This window comes from Chamaea fasciata, unplaced genomic scaffold (genome assembly GCF_029207755.1).
Source record: "Chamaea fasciata isolate MVZ Bird 193981 ecotype frontalis unplaced genomic scaffold, bChaFas1.0.hap1 SCAF_1, whole genome shotgun sequence".
Lineage (NCBI taxonomy): Eukaryota > Metazoa > Chordata > Aves > Passeriformes > Sylviidae > Chamaea > Chamaea fasciata.
Genome location: NW_027094086.1, coordinates 47,946,737 through 47,963,010, shown reverse-complemented (window position 1 = coordinate 47,963,010; position 16,274 = coordinate 47,946,737). Strand labels below are relative to the sequence as shown.

The 16,274-nt window shown below is 38.1% G+C and overlaps 1 protein-coding gene across 3 annotated transcripts in view; it reads left to right on the top strand.

Moving 5' to 3' along the window:
• The window catches only part of MIB1 (MIB E3 ubiquitin protein ligase 1), a 77,014-nt gene that overhangs the window by 36,884 nt on the left and 23,856 nt on the right, over positions 1–16,274 (top strand). For all 3 annotated transcript variants that reach the window (XM_066182573.1, XM_066182565.1, XM_066182557.1), the window contains exons 13-14: positions 14,253–14,385; positions 14,749–14,835. In XM_066182573.1, the coding sequence (XP_066038670.1) occupies positions 14,253–14,385; positions 14,749–14,835 (220 nt within the window). The remainder of the gene's footprint in view (positions 1–14,252; positions 14,386–14,748; positions 14,836–16,274) is intronic.

Genomic DNA, 16,274 nt, shown 5'->3' with positions numbered 1-16,274 from the left:
TTCTAAACCAGTCAAAGTGGTTTTTTGCTTTTGCATTTGCAGTTCTGACAGTAAGTGTAGGTTAAGCTTAGTTGAAGCTGAGTGCAAAGAGAGCCTGTTTTTAAAACCTCTCATTAAAGTATTATGTCAGAAAATGCTTTGGAAGAATACTTTTGTTCAAGTTGGTTTGGAGGAAGAATATAATCTCCATGAGCAGACTTATTATTAGATGGCAGATTAGCCTGTAGCTGTTGAAGTCAGTGACAAATTTATTATCTTTAAATAGTAAATAATGTGCCTGACAGATACAAAATGGCAAATGAAGTTCCTGCCCTGTGGAGTTTCCTTCCTCGTGCAATGAAAAAAAGGGGAGAGGGGTGCCCAGAAAGTAAATCTGCCCTACCAGTATTGTTCATGATTGTTTCCTTTTGGGTTTTTTTTGTTAGATCTGCTAGAAAGGGCACCAAACTTGAGGAAGAATACGAGAGACAATAAGTCATTGGGAAATGTTTATTTCACTGCTTACCTATCTTCTTTATAAATGTTGTAAGAGATGATTTTGACTTCATATGGACAAAATGTTAGACGCCAGTAGCTATTTATTTACAAATACAAACTTGAGATTTTGGAGTACAGAATTTGCTACACACCTGGTTGCCTTCTGTCTTCAGGCTGTCTAGCAGTTGGGCAGGACTGTAGAGAGGACTACATAATTGCTCTGAGCAGGTTTTGTGTCCAGTTGTAAAAACATGAGAAATCCTGTAGTGATCAATGCATAGCTACAGCTGGTTGAAGGGGACCAAATCCATTGAAGAGGTGATTTGGTTCCATTTTACCAGCTTTAGCAAAGCATTGGAGTGCAGGAAGCTTATAGTTCATTAACACATTTAAGAGCACATGAGCAGTGCACAAAGAACACGCAGCTTTCTTCTGTGTTACACAATTTGTTTCTTGTCAATGCAAATTTTTAACTCTTTCCTAATTTGGTGATGGCGCAATTAAAAACTGTATACCAGAAAAGTCTGTACACATTTGTTCTGTCCTTGAGTATTTCCTTGAGGATCTTTGGATGAGTCTCAAATCAAATCATAAGTACAGTTTTAACTTTTTCCTGTCTAGTGTGATCAAATTTTAGAATAGATAAGAAACTGTAGTCGTAAAACTTCCATCATATAGAGCTCCCTTACTTTTTTATGTTAAACTTTACTGGGGAAGTACATTGCAGTTTCCTTGTCACCCTCCTCCCCGCCTTCCCCTCATTCATTTTCTGGCAGGTTCCCTTTTGCAGCTGCTCTTATGCTGTAGTTGGTTAGCACAAATATAAATGCCAAGTGCTTTCAATTCCATTGCTATATCTCTGGTTAGTATTAACTTTTTAGGAATGATTATATAATATAGCAGGATAGATTTAATTTTTTACCCTGATAGTATATGTAAAACCATTTAATGCAAGAATAACACAGCTTTTAAAGATTTATCTGGGATTGCATCTGGTTTCTTCTCAGCTAAGGTCTTTAATACAATTGTGTGAGCTCACATAGCTTTTTTTATGCCATACTTTCTGAGCTTTGACTGCAGTGGAAGGTAGGGGACAACCTTAGTTGAAACCATTCCTTAGCAATGAGTATATCAAGGGTAGTCTACATCTGTTTGTTGCATAGTCTGATGGTGGTGAGAAGATTTATGTAAATATATTCCCAACACTATGTATCCTAATAGAAACGTAGCAGGTGTGTCACTTGGACTTAAGCATCAAGATGGCTATAAAATGAGTTTCTATTTTTACCACTTATAGAGGAACTGTTTTACAGATACAGCTGCTCAAGTGTGCTTTTGGATGGCAATACAGCTTCATGTACTGGCCATATCGGGACAAAAAACGGCTGTGGAAAAAGAGCTGTGTAGCATTTGATAATGTCAGCATCTGTTATCCCTGTCAGTCACACAGTTGAAATGTTTGAGTTACAACTGTGTCAGCAGATGCCCAAAGTTCAACGTGTGCTCGGTTAAAATTGAACAGCTGATCTAAGTGATGGATGTGACATTTTAGAGTGACTGGGTATGTATTCTTAGAGATATGCTAACATGAACTAGCAGGAAGCAATGTCAACATATAATTTTAACTTTTGTATCACTCTGAACTGTCATTTTGTGTCAGAATAACGTTGCAACGTTATACAAGGGAGAACACAGTATGATAAATTGTTACCAAAAACCTTTCAGATAAATTAAAGGTGGTAAAAAATCTGTCCCATTATATAGTGGAAGCTAAATCAATTGGTCCTGAGCACAGGAACTCCTCAGGAAAAGAAGAAAATGCTTAGCAATTAACCCCTCAGTGAAACTGTTAGTTACACCAAATTGCTTCTGTGAACATGATCAAGTTCAGTAGCATTGCTTTATTCAGAAATGCTACTGCAGTTTGTTTTATTTCCCACTATAAACCAGGTTTTAATTTACATGTTAAGATACTGTAGCCTTTGTGTCAAAATATCTGCTGGTAAGAGAAAGAGCTTTAAACAAATATTGAAACTTTGCTTTCTTAAGAAGGTAAGATAATATTCCTTCTTGTATATATATTAATATGTAGTCTCAGGTGTTAAAAATATCAGGCTATGTGTATTATTAACTGTTTGAGAATTATGTGAGTATTTAAAAATAAGATCTTCATCTAAAAATCGTGCGTTGCCTTTGTTTATTTTTCTTGTTTGTTTTGCTTGGGATTTTTTTTTCCTCACAGACATTTTAGTAAGCAACGGGCTACGGTTAGAGTCTTTAATCTGGGCCAAATGTGCCTACATATCATGGACGTATCCTGTTAAATAACTGATTTTAGAGGTCTGCTGTCATGAATAGAAATGGCTGGATTGATGAGTGGGGGGCTTTCCTCGTGTTTTTCCCTTGTTCCTGAATTTGATCTTGAGTGTCTTTACTTAGGGTGATATGAACCAGTGTATTTTAATTAAAATCACTTTTAGAACTTGAAACTATTATGGAGCTATTTCTCGTGTCGTTCTTAAAATTTTTTGAATGCTACAATGTTTTTTTTTGTGGCAATTTTTTTTTAAATTTGGATTTAAAATAAATTCAGCTTATTTGAAAATAGTATTTAAGATAACTTACCTTTTAGGCTGTAGTTGTCATTTGTGTTTTCATTTAGGAATCTGTCAATAGCTTTAATCCACTGACTAGCAACTCTGGCCTAGAAATCTCTGTATTGTCACTTTCTGTGTATAAACCTGACACTGCACTTTGTATCGAAGAGCTCAGTGAGCATAATAACTGCTGATTTGGTGAAAATTCTAACTTAAGTCTTATTAAATTGCAGAAGTTATACTCAATTATTTTGGCTATCATTTTCTCTAGATCACACCTGTAATTCCTTAGCTGGTAATACTTGTCTCATTTGCAACCTGTGGATTAAATGTTCTATGATAGATGCTGATTTAAGAACTACCATCTGAAGTACACAGAACAGGCTGTGATTACTAGAACAGTGGCTTGTTTTTATGAGATGCATCTTGATAACCAGGCTTTGAATTTTAGTCTAAGATCTATGAAGTGAGGAGTACTGGTAATGATGAATTTTACAGCTGTGCTCCAGTCTTAATTAATGCATCTCAAGGTTTCATTTCCAGCCTTGCTTTGAATTCTGTTTGCAACTAATATTCTGCTTATCAGCTGTTAACAATTCTTCCTACCCACTTTTATAGTCACTTAATTTAATGTTTTGTGATTTGTTACTAACAAGTATGAGTTATTTTGGCAGTACCAGCTGACCCTTAGCAAGCCAATTTGTCACATGAATGTCATTCAAACAAGAGGGAAACCTGTTTCTTCCAGCAGCTGTTTAGTTTCCTCTTACTTGGTCGTTCCTTGCCTGCCAAAAATACATACTTCTTTACATTCCATAGCATTGTATGTTCATATGGGTACATAAAGAAGTATGTGCTCTGAGCAGGTACACACAGAGTTGCTTGACTGCCTGTCAGATGAAACTGAAAAATATTTTGCTGCCTTTTCTTGCTGTCATGAGGTAAAACTGGCTGACAGTCCTTTGGAAGGACAGCAGTTCTGATTAACTGATGGTAGAAAATAAACTTACTATGCTAACTGAACTTTGCAATGCAATTTACCTGCACAGTGTCTTAAAGCCGGGCACAGTTCATTGTTTTGGGATGTCACTGATGTTAGAAGTGCTTTTCAATATTTTTGCAGCCTCCTGCTCTTCTAAGTGACCGTGTTTAAGTAGAGAGGTGAATCGCTGGTAGGTTTGCAATGTCTTTTCTTAGAATTCGTAGTTGTAGTCCACTGTAAAAACTTCAGCTTCCTCCCAGGTCTTCTAGCAGATTTTCATGCTGGGGGACAGTTTCCATCTAGTGTCCTGAAGGGAAGCATAGACTGATCTAAAATAGCAGTTACAAACTTATTTTCTTACCCCAAATCCTGGTTCTGTGCTTTTTGTATCCCATCCATTATTCTGCAAACTCTTTGCAGATTTATACTTATTTACACTGTATTTCAGAGTGGTTTAAAAAACTAAACAAAATGAAAATAAAGCAAAACAAAACAAACGAAAAAAACCCACAAAAAGCCAACCTGAACACAAAAGCACATGTCACCAGTGATCCTGCTTATCATAAAGATGATGACATTGAATTAAGAAAACAACCTCTAACTGCTGTGACAGGATTTGGATTGTTAGGCCGAAGGTCACATGTGAAAGCTAATACCTATTCAACACTTCTGCAAGCAGCTTTTCCTGTTTTTTAAAACTGGCACTCACCTGCTCAAGTCAAAGTCTTGTCCACCCTTGAAATATTTATGACAGCTAAAATAATTAACTAAAAAAAACCACAAACCCAAACCAAACAAAAAACCTAATAGAAACAAAGCCCAAGTTTGTCCCTGTTTTGTAAGATTTCGTGCAACTTGGTTTGGAACAGTGGTTAAATATTTGATATGCAGTACAGTTTTGACTTCTGAGGGACTGTCGGATATAGCTTATGGTTACTTAATACGTATTTCGGGAGTTGATTTGGGTTACAGTAGAGGAAGCTTTGTCTCTACAGCATTAGAAGGTAAATTTGAAGTAAACTTAACAATTAGTAACTGTAATAGTTGTAAGGAAAGCTGAGAGCAGAGGAAGTAAGAATTTCTGCAGCTCATGACAAAAACCTAGTGCAGCTGATAGAGAGCAAATCAGAGTGTAGCAGTAGCTAGCACAGTAGTACAAGGAGAATCAGCAATGCAGCATTAGAATCACAGCAGTCACATTCTAGTTTTTAAGTAGGCTGTTTTCATGTGCGTCTGATACAAAGCACCTTGAAAATTTTGCCTAGACCTATTTGAGAACTCAGCATTGCACTACCACACTGTTTATTAGGTTTTCTTTTTCAAGTTTGTACATTTTTAGTTGTGCATAGGAAGATAAGAATATATTTCACTGAAATGAACAACCAGTTAATGGCATTGCTAATTTATTTTAACTAATTTATTAGTTTATCTTCTTTAAAAAGAATTCTGCCTACTAAGCAAGTTGGGATTTGGTTTTTTTGGTTTCTTCTTTTTTTTCTTTTTTTTCTTTCTTTTTTTTTTTTTTTTTGCTATGAAATTTGGACTAACAGTTGTTTTCTTTCAACCTGCTCTTTACACTTACAGATGCTTGGTACTTTAGCACACTCAAAATTAAGCTGTTCCCAGAGTAGAGGGATTAATACAACAATTAAAATAACAGTCTAGTAAATAAGATATACATGCAGAAAGTCATAGGCATCCTTTAAACGTGCAGAATAATGCAGGTCTCCTGATGTTCTGTTACCTGTAAGCTTAGTATCATGCAGCATTTGCAGTTGGAAGAGAGGTAATGACCTAGAGACACATCAGCAGCAGCCATCTCATCCTGAGTGCTCTCACTCTATTCGCTGAATCAGCTCTTCGTTACATGGGAGGGGGAGGCAAGGGGGGGGGGGGGAATGTCGGTGCATACAGTACCTCACCACCTTAAATAGATAAAACTTAAAAGAAAAAAAAAAAAGGCATGAAGATGGGTGACTAATTGGCACCTTCTTCCTTTCTTTTGAATGCTAAAATACAGATGATGTTGTATAGAAATTATACCTTATGTCTGCTGGACTGAGAGTTAAGACTCCAAGGATAGATGCTAGGAAGCCAAGGGAAGGTGAATTTAGCCCACTGTCAGATGAAGATCATCACAGGCAAAAAGAAAAATAAAAACCCAACAAAAGACCAAAACCAAGCCCCCAAAAGTTGGAGTTGCTTCCAAAAAAAAAATTAGAAAAAGGCATCAAAAAAATAGCGATCATCTCCCCCCTCCCCCGGCAAATATTGGTTTCTTCTAGTTCCTTAGATATTGCACTGCATCTTTTCTTGCTTGAGGTTATGTTTCCAGGCTTAACTGTAGGCAGGTCTGTGTTGAAGCTACTTTCCATCTTCAGAGGTCAAGTCTGCTCGCGAGGTCAGGGCTCCCGCACACACACTACAGAAGTCACCAACCGTATTTCCCACTTAGAGGGCACGAGCAAAACTGTTACGGCTTTATAGGCAGCTAAGCATTTGAAACATGCACTCCCAGGCAAACAGGCTCTCTTGTGCCTCTCTCTTCCCTGACCATATTTAGTCAACCATTGCAAAAAATAGTCTCTCAGCTGTCGATTGTCGATCCGGCAGCGAAGGGAGCCTCTATCCGGCTCTCTGCCTATTGATTGTGCAGCCTGCACTTCCACCGCCGCTTAGCCATTTGTCCCCAGGTTTTTTTAGCACTGCCAAATAAAGCTCTCTCTCATGTTTCCAGTTAGATTTCCCAGGTTTTCACTGAGCTTGCGCTGCTACTAGTAAACCCTGATGAGGTTGTCACTATACTTAGAAACGTTTGGGGCGGGGGGGGGGGGGGGGGGGGGGGGGGGGGGGAGGAGTGGGAGAGGGGAAAAAAAAAAAAAAAAAGGCAGCCCTGCTAGTAACAAGGCAGGGACTTCACGCAGATATAGAACAATAAATATCCTGCGCTGCCATGGCAGGTTGTGTAACCTGGTTTCTTGATCACTGTAAAATGCCGTGACTAACATGTCGATTAACCCAAGGTCTGAGCGGCCTCAGTCTAAGTTTTCATTTGCAAATCATACAGCTATTTTATAAAAAAGAAGTTGGTGCCCATTTGTAGCCCCGCATTTCCATATTCAAAGCAAGTTAGGAATTATTTGAAAAAACTTTAATTAGTGAATTTGTATCATTCCATACCGTTATGTTTAATAATGACATAGTATTTTGTTTGTAATGCTTATCCATAGAATTGCATCTAAAGAAAAATAAATACACATGTAAATTAGGTGCTACTGTTCTTTAAAAAAACTGAATTGTTTTAGAAGAAAAGAATAAAAAAAGAAATCAAGAGAACAGCTCATTGCATTAATCTTTTATGTCTACAAAATCAGCTCATGGCAAGCCTAATAACTGCTCATTCAAAATGTGAAGAGGGATTTTCATATTCATGGGAAGTATATGTAATGTTTTCTTTAAAAAAGAATAACTGAAATTTAGGCATTTAAATACGACAGTCAGGAACCCAAATACTCGAAGACTTTCTCGGTATTTTGCAAAGACAAAATCTTTGCTTGGGAGCAAGAAGGATTAAAAAGGTGAAAATATCTCAATCTAAAATGAGACAAACTTACTAAGTCGAAATGCCATTCAATTAATATTGATGTAATTAGTAGATACAAAGTTCAGCATGGTAGGGTAGAGATTGAATTGCAAAGTCCTGAGCAGACCAGTATCTTGGATTTATACTTCCCTTGCTGCTTCTTTTTGTGTTGATTTTATCCTGTGCTTGGTAAGTGTTTACTCTGTAACTGTTGCTTTCTGTTTAAAGTCACATTTTCTCTTTTCTCTTTGATTTCATAATTATTCACTGAAGACAAAGCTGTTCTGCAAATACATCCTTGTGAATTCTATGTAAATGTATATACCTCATTGTTTCTTTGGTTACGTGTATATTGAAATAGATTTTTCAAAACCAAGAGGTGCTTGAAAATCTGAGAAGCAAAAAGAAGGAAAGAGCCTGCCTACTTAAACTTCTACTAACTAGGCCGTTGGTCGGATATGAAGTATTAAACTCTAATTTCAAGTTGAAGTGTGTTCAGTAGTACCAGTCTAAGGTATTAATCTCTTCCTGTTGCTTGTTCCTGAGAGATACTTCCTTCTTCATTCTTCCAGTGGTTCTCTCTGTACTGCACAGCGAATATGGTGTGAATCAGATCAGGGAGCTGACTTGGCTTGAAGTTGTGTGCTGACGTGCACTTACGATGGTATGGTTGCCAAAAATAGCACTGTCCTGCTCCTGTGTTACTTCTTGCACTATGTTGGTACAAGTGTTTCTTTGGCTTCACAGTGAGCAGGCTTGGAGTACTGTTCCATATGAGAAATAATCCAGCAGAAGGAGATGACCTTTCAGATGCTATGTTGGGACCACTTTTTGTGGGAGCCTTTTTTTGAGCAGACGTGGTAGTCAACAGGATAAGAAAGGGATTTAGTAAAATGTGTTTTTTCTTCTGCTGTGTTGTAAAATACATGTCGGACTACACAGTCTTAAAAGAAAACTTTGCCATGGAAGGTGTCTTTAAATCTGGACTGTTCCTTCAAGTATTTGAGGCTCCAACAGGAGGCAGGTGAATGGGTTTAGCTGAGCCAGGGTTGGGAGTCTGGAGAGGAGGATATGGGGGTGGGAGGTGGTGTGTGGAGAATACTTCAAGCCAGGATTACTGTAGAATACATTATGAAACCATGTCACACTGAGACAGTGGAAACCTGAGTTGAGGGAGGAGAATGGCATGAAAGTAGAAAAACCTGTAATAGAAAGTGTAGTGAATCATTGCAACCTCTGGTGATAGGATTGCTGATAAGTTTATGCTGATCTAAGACTTTGCTTCTGGAAAGGGCGGTCTGCCTTCCCTGCAGCTCTGGCTTTGTCATTTCCTTACTCCTGTTGCTTCTAGTGATCATGAAGTTGCGGGGTAGGTTGGATTATCTCATTGATCTGTCTGAAAGCAAACTTGCCAAATCAGGAGTCTGGCAGGTTGTTTCACTTGCTAGAAAATGATGTGTCTGTAGAGCCAACATAATGCAGGAGCTGAAGTGTAGGGAAAAAAGTGGGATTGTGTCTTTCAATAGCAGTTTAGGTTAAATGTGCTTATGCAGATTGTGAAGTAGCCTTTCTAATTTTTTTCTGCCTAAGTATTTGTTTCTAAAAAACCTTCACAAACAAACCCTGAAAGGCCAAACAAACAAACCCACCCCACCACTATCCCACAAACCCTCAACCTTTTTCATTTACCTCATTCTGCAGTCAAATTGCAGTTGGTGTCAGAGAATCTACTATCGTTTTTGTTCATTTATTTTTACAGGGTGCAAGGATGCTTTTGCAGTTAAGACTGTGAAATCTGGAATTGTTTTTATACAGCGGGGTGCTGGCTTCATCTTTTTTGCAATTACTTTTATCTTGTAGGTTTTCCAAATAAATCTGTTATTGTATGTTGCATTCTCAGATACTGCTGATGAGCATCTGCAAAAATTCCGTGAGCAAAGTCCTGCCTAAAACCCAACATTTTATATGTAGGTTGGTAATGAATAATATACCGTATGCTAACTTCCCATCATAAGAATAATTTTTATTTTTTGTATGTCTAATGTTGGTAAGTGGTGTTGAAACAAATACTCTGTGTGGCTAAAAGTGAATTACTGTATTGTTCAGATGTCTTATGTTGCAAATACACAATTCATCCTGCTGAATTTCCATGGCAAGGGTTGGAATGAGATTGTCTGTAAGGTCTCTTCCAACCCAAATGACTCTACGATCCTATATATGTTAAGCTGTGGTTCTAGACTGTCTAAAAACCTGAATTTAAAAAGAAAAAAAAGAAAGTATTACTCGTGTGGCAAGGTCAAATAAAGATGCATGCAACAGCAGCATTTGCTGATGCTCTTCTACATCTCAAATTTAATGTAGCACCGTATTAGTGGATATTCCTTTGACCAAATCACTTGCAACTATTAGAGGCTGGGGTGTCATTTTATGGGGATGAATTATGTTGGGCAGTATAAGTCAATGTACCCCAACAGCTGCGCCTGGCTCCATCTCAGCCCCCTATACACACATGAGCTTTCTCATTCCTTTCTCACTGAGCATGTGTTTAGCTTCTAGAAAAGAAGCAATATTTTATTTATCCCTATTAAAGCTTTACAGATAACTCCCTCAAAAATTCTGACTGAAGTTTTGTCCTGTTGTTCAAAAGTGGAAATTTTCAGAAGTTGCAAATGGTTATCCAGCTAAAAAAGGCCCAAAATCTATATGAGCTTTCCACTAAGCTGAAAATACTGTAGATCGACAAATACCAAAGCTTGCCTGCTACAAAATTTTTTATTGGTGATGCTTTAGTAATAATGTATGAATAGCATAGTGATGGCATAAGTTCAGTGTTTCAGTGAAGAGTTTCAAGCATTTCATCAATAATCTTTGCAACTCCTCAGACAGCCATGAATCTGTTACAGTTGAATGCACTGAAGATGATAGTTTGAAAGATTTCTTTAGCTGTTATCATGATCAGGGTTACTAATAGATTTGCTGATTTGATCCTTTCAATACAACTGCAATGAAGACAGTCTGTGGTTTGTTTAATGTATACAAGATAAAAGCAGTCTAAGACCAGATCTGTGTTGTGGTCTTCAAAACAAAGCAATATAACCCAGCTTCTTCTGTAGTATTTCATGAGGAAGAGTGAATCAAGAATTACTGTGTAATTGGCAACAATAATTCTCTAATGTGACTTACGATGTGCCTGTTCCAGTGAGTGCTGCTCTGAATGGTAGCTACTTAGCTGTCAAAATTTTGGCAGTAGCTCTAGAAAATCCTGTAAAATTTGAAAGAACCTACCTCTCATCTAATGATGAGGAGGATGCAGCCACTAAGCTGAATTTACCATTGTAGCATATTAATATCTTGCAGAATTATAAGGTGTCATTCCATGAAACAGTCCTTCTATCCTGCTGTCCCTTAATATAGCATGGTCTGGAAGAGAGATACAGTCTTCTTCTGAACAAAAAGAAACAACTGAGTAGTGGTTCCTGGCCCTTGGATGATTTGCTGTGAACAGTAAGATAAAAATCTATTCCACATAGAAGCCATTTATTTCTTCTGTTGGTCCTTCTGTTTTTCCAGTAAGACCAATACATCTTAAAGGCATCCGGAAATGTAGCAGGCATCTCATTTCTCTGAAAGCAGGATACCTCCAAATATTTTTCAATCAAACTTCAGATAAATTTTTTTCTGGTATAAGACAGCAAACTAAAGATTGGAAAGAGGATCTGATAAGGATAACACTCACACAAATATTAAGATAAGTGAATTTCGTTCACAGCGTACAACATACTGAGTCAGTCGGTTTCTTATTTTTGTTTCAAAGTTGAGGTGTTTTAAGAAATGTCAGTAGTATTTCTGAACATTTACATTTACATATTGATGAAGTGTGTCAATGTACTTTAAATTTTATTTATCTGTAGAGTTGGCAATTTTCTTATTTCCTTACTGAAGAAAAGGATATAAAATATCATTGGGTTGGTTAGTACAGTTTCTTGCTTAGTGACTAGAGCTACTTTGGAGACTAGAGTGATATAATTAAAGCGTTGCTGCCTTTCCATAGTGTTCCTCAAGTTGCAGTTGCAGTTTTAGGAAAAATTTCTTGTTGGGTTTTTGTTGTCTTTGTTTGTTTGGGGTTTTTTTTTTGGTTAGGTTATTGTTGCCCCACTTTTTCCTGCTTGCTCAGAGTCATATTGCTTCTGTCAGTCATAGGGAACTTTCAGGAATTTTTTATTGTGTGTTTTAGACTATCCACAGGAGATACCCTAGAGCTTCGAAGGGGTCTTTAGAAGCACTGAGCCTGGCAGGTGAAGATAAAGAGCTTACATGACACGATGCCCTGTGGGAAAGCCACTATAGAAGGCTTGTTGTGCTGTTGGTACTGAGTGCTTTGTATCAGCCCAGCATTCTGAAGAGCTGGTGTGGTGGTGTGCCCAGATACCAAGCAAACCACAGTGCTCCAGACATGCTCCCAGCCTAAAGCAGCTAAACACAGTTCTGATGGTGCCAAGATTTGAAAATACAGCATCATTGCATTACGAAGTAGACTGTGTTTATCAGTGCAACTGATACTGGTTTATTTTGCCACATTTCATAAAGCTTTGGTAACTTGAGTTTTACTAAATTATATCCTTAATTTTGAAAAATCTTGCATAAGTGAATCTCTCAAAGAATTGATGTTTCCATTGTTTGTTTTTTTCTGAAGTATTCTAGTCTTTTCTTCCTAGCACGTGAGAGAGCTGTAGAAGGCTGTTATGAATAGAAGCTGAGCAATGGCTCACAATGAGCAATTTACAATCTGTTAAGTGTTGTTGTCTTAAATTGCTGTGTTATAAGTGATTTGGACTGTGAGGAGGTGAGAAGCTTTCTTCCAGGAAAACAAAAAATCCTAAGAGGCTGGGAATGGCTTCTGTCTACTCTGAGGAGGACAAACATGCAGAACAGCCTGGCGGTGTATGCTCCACGTAGCAGTTGGTTTCCTGTGGGTTTGTATGATCCTGTGGCCTGAAAATGCAGTTGGTTAGTTGCAATTCCTTTAGACTCTCTGACTCTGGGGGCAGAAAAGTGTCACTTAATGCACCATTCTGGCAGCTGCAGCATAACTGTGAAACCAGGAGCTGGTTTGTGTTGTGCACTCAGTAGCAGGAGAATATGGAGATGCTTATTAAGCAGGGTTACTTATGGGAGCGTCTGAGCAGTGTGTAGGAAGGAGTGCACTTCCTTACTGGTACAGTAGTCTACCTCACAGACTTCTCTGCTTTCAAGGAAGGCTCATTAGGGTGAGCTGTGCCCAGACACAGCTCTAAGGGGTTTTTTTGTAGGAAACTCATTGGGTTGTTCTGAAAGAGAGCTTAGGAGTGAATAGCACTTCACTTCAGTGTGGATGTTCAAGGCAACAGATGATTGGAATGAACTGGGAGCTCAGTTATTACTTGACAGGGCGGTCATTCATACCTTTTGAAGGTATTTTTAAGTAAAAGCTGAGAGGTTCAACTTACATGGATATTTCTGAGGATTATCGAGATCCCACATTTTTGATACCAAAACTGTAATGAAGAACTGTTTAATTCAGATACATTATCTGCCTTGCAATGCACTGTGTGACTGTGTGATTCCACTTGCATTAGCACGTATTACTTGGATTTTAAAAGTTTGGATTTTGTGCAGAAGCTCTGTTTCTCCTGTAGATAGCATGTTCCTTCAACAGTAGGGAAACATCAGATGACAGAAGAGGTTTCTTGGCACAGGATTGTAGCGGTTTCTGGTTTTGTGTTTGTCTTTAAGGAACTGTCATAAGGGAGCTGCATATGCTGTTTATAAAGATAAGACAATGAGGGATTTCAGTTTGGTAACTTATGTATTCCAAAAGCTAAGTGAAGGCATATAAGCTTAAGAAAACTCTATTTCGGAGAATACAAGATTGAGCAGTTTGTTATCTAGCATTGTGTTGCTAATGCGCTTAACCTTCAGTCTTTGGACTTCATGGATTTTAGTCTGTTTTAATACTTGTAGTAATCAAGTTGCTTTTCCCCACCCTACCCCCTGACTACCAGACACTGCCATGGTATATTATACTCAACCATTATATGTTAAGAAAATATCCCACTAGTACTCACTTCACAGTTTCAGCATTTATTTTGTCTGTGCTTAAGAGACCATTTTCTTTCTCAGACACTTGAGTTTTACAGCCCATGGCAACAGTTTATAAAGTGATGATTTTAAAGAGATCCAATGTAATGGAACTTGGTCATTAAATACTTAAGTAAAGGATGCTGTAATGATTTTGAAGGAGAAAATTCTTTTGTCTACATTTCAGAATTTGTTTGAATATTTCTTTAATGTAATTTTTACTGCTAGATAGCATTCTTCTAAAAAACAAAGCTGATCCTCACACTGTTCCAGGCATTGTATGATTTGTTTGTGTATTTTAACTAGAAGGAAGTGCATATGAAATTTTTCTACTTTGGAACTGTTGGTATAGCTTTTCACCCACTTTCTCTGTTTGAAAAAAGATTAAAATTATTTTAGCCACTACTGCATAGTTCTGAGAATTAATGTTGTTCTGCTGTTGTCATTCAGCATATGTTGTAGGGGTGTTTATGCCATCTCTGCCTATTTTTTTCAGTGCGATGCGTGTGTTGTTGTCCAAGTTACCACGACCGTGGATTGTTGATGAGAAAAAAGATGATGGTTACACTGCCTTACATCTGGCAGCTCTCAATAATCATGTGGAAGTGGCTGAACTTTTGGTGCATCAGGTAGGAAGGACTCTTTCCTCAGGGGAGTTTTAAATGTCATGCTTTGGTTAACCATCTGATGTGAAAATAGTTGGCTGCTTTACGCCTGCAGTTGCAATGCGAAGCAGTGTTGAGCTCTAAGGGTGAAACTTGCCTTTGAGATTGTTACAATGGCCTAATGGTGCAGAGGGACTGAAAAATTTGATACCTAGTTTCATTCAACAGATTAACATCAGTGAATAACTGAAGAATTTAATCACTTCTGTTCCCAAATCCCCTAACAAGGAATTGTATTCAGGGTCATAGTCAGTGTCCTAATGGACTGCCTTGCCTATACATGAATTGCTGGGATAATAATGCTCTAATGCTTTGAATATCTTGCAGGGCAATGCTAACCTGGATATCCAGAATGTTAACCAGCAAACTGCTCTTCATCTTGCTGTTGAACGACAGCATACACAAATTGTTAGGGTAAGTATCTTATTTACAGTAAGCCATATGGTTAATGGCATTTGACTAAAGCTGATGGCAGCTGTTAAAATAGGAATACTTCATGAACATTTAAAAAATTATTTGACAGCACATACTCACTGCATATTTATTTGATGGATTTTGTTTAATTCAGAAACCTGCCAATTTGCACAGAAGGTCAGTCAGCAATATGAATGCCACTTGAGGCATGCTAAATTTTTGTACATGTACATTATGGTTTCCTCTGTGTGGTTGCCAATTCCAGCATCCCTTTTTGTTTAGTAAGGAAGAATGTGTTCGGCTGTTACTTGTCTGAATCTTGTGGTGCTGTAAGGGGACCTTCAAATAGCATTTCTGATGCCTCTTGCTGTATGAGTAATTATTTTTGCTCATAGCTTTTGCAAATTGTAACACGAATCATCTTTTTATGATCTTAACTGCTTTTCAGTCTCTGAGTGCTTAACATTCCCTGCTCTTAGCTTGGGAGACCTATAAGCTGTTTACAGTAGGACTTTATCGGTGAAAGGAATGCTATCCTGTTTTTTTGCTTGCATGGTTGCAAAAGTTAATATTTCCACTTAACAAAGCTTTGTTACTAGCACAGGAGGTGCGAGTCTGGCATAGCTTGCTGTTTCTGGCCTCTGTGCACTGTCATACGGGACGTGTGTGGCTGAGTGTTTGACTTGCTACTGTGGGCTTTTTAGTCTCAGAGAGGGCACTCGCTGCTCTCAGAGTGGGTACATCAACCTGGCCTTGGCCTTTGGCGTATTTTTTTTGTCTTTGTAGAGTCATCTTATATGAAAAACTCTCTTATTCAGGCCTAAACAGAATTGTCCCCCTGTGCAGGCCTGCATTCTTTTAAGCGTTATTTTACTGTAAGGTTTCTCCCTCTCTGAGGGCTGATGGGTGTGATCCCATTACAGTGAAACATGTGATATGGCCCTATATCTGGAACTGCTTGCTACCTAAAGAATGATTTCCTAGAGTCAGTGCCACTTGCATCCTACAAGCTATTTGGCAGTTGTGTTTTGTGAACTCTTGTGCCCTTCTGGAATTTACGCAGTACCTGGGAATACAATATTAATGTAGCAGATGAGCAGGAAGGTAGGCATGTAGAAGAACTAACATGTGTATTTGACTGACATGCTTATATCTGAGAAGGTTTAAGTGAAGGACCCTGTAGAGTATCTGTTTTTCAGAGCTGGATTCACTTTAAGAAGTCCTAAAATAGCTCATGCAGCCATGCAAAGAACATGTTGGCTCCATATTTCAAAATTAATTCCTATTGGATACGTTCCAGAGCTGGGTTTGTACCCTCAGGCATTTGTGGAATAGTGGTCAAAGGTAGCAGGGTTCTTTTAGAAGTCCTACTGCCATGACAAAGGGCAGTGGTTTGCCCTTTTTTTTTAAATTTTTTTTTTAAACTTCTGCAAAGTTCT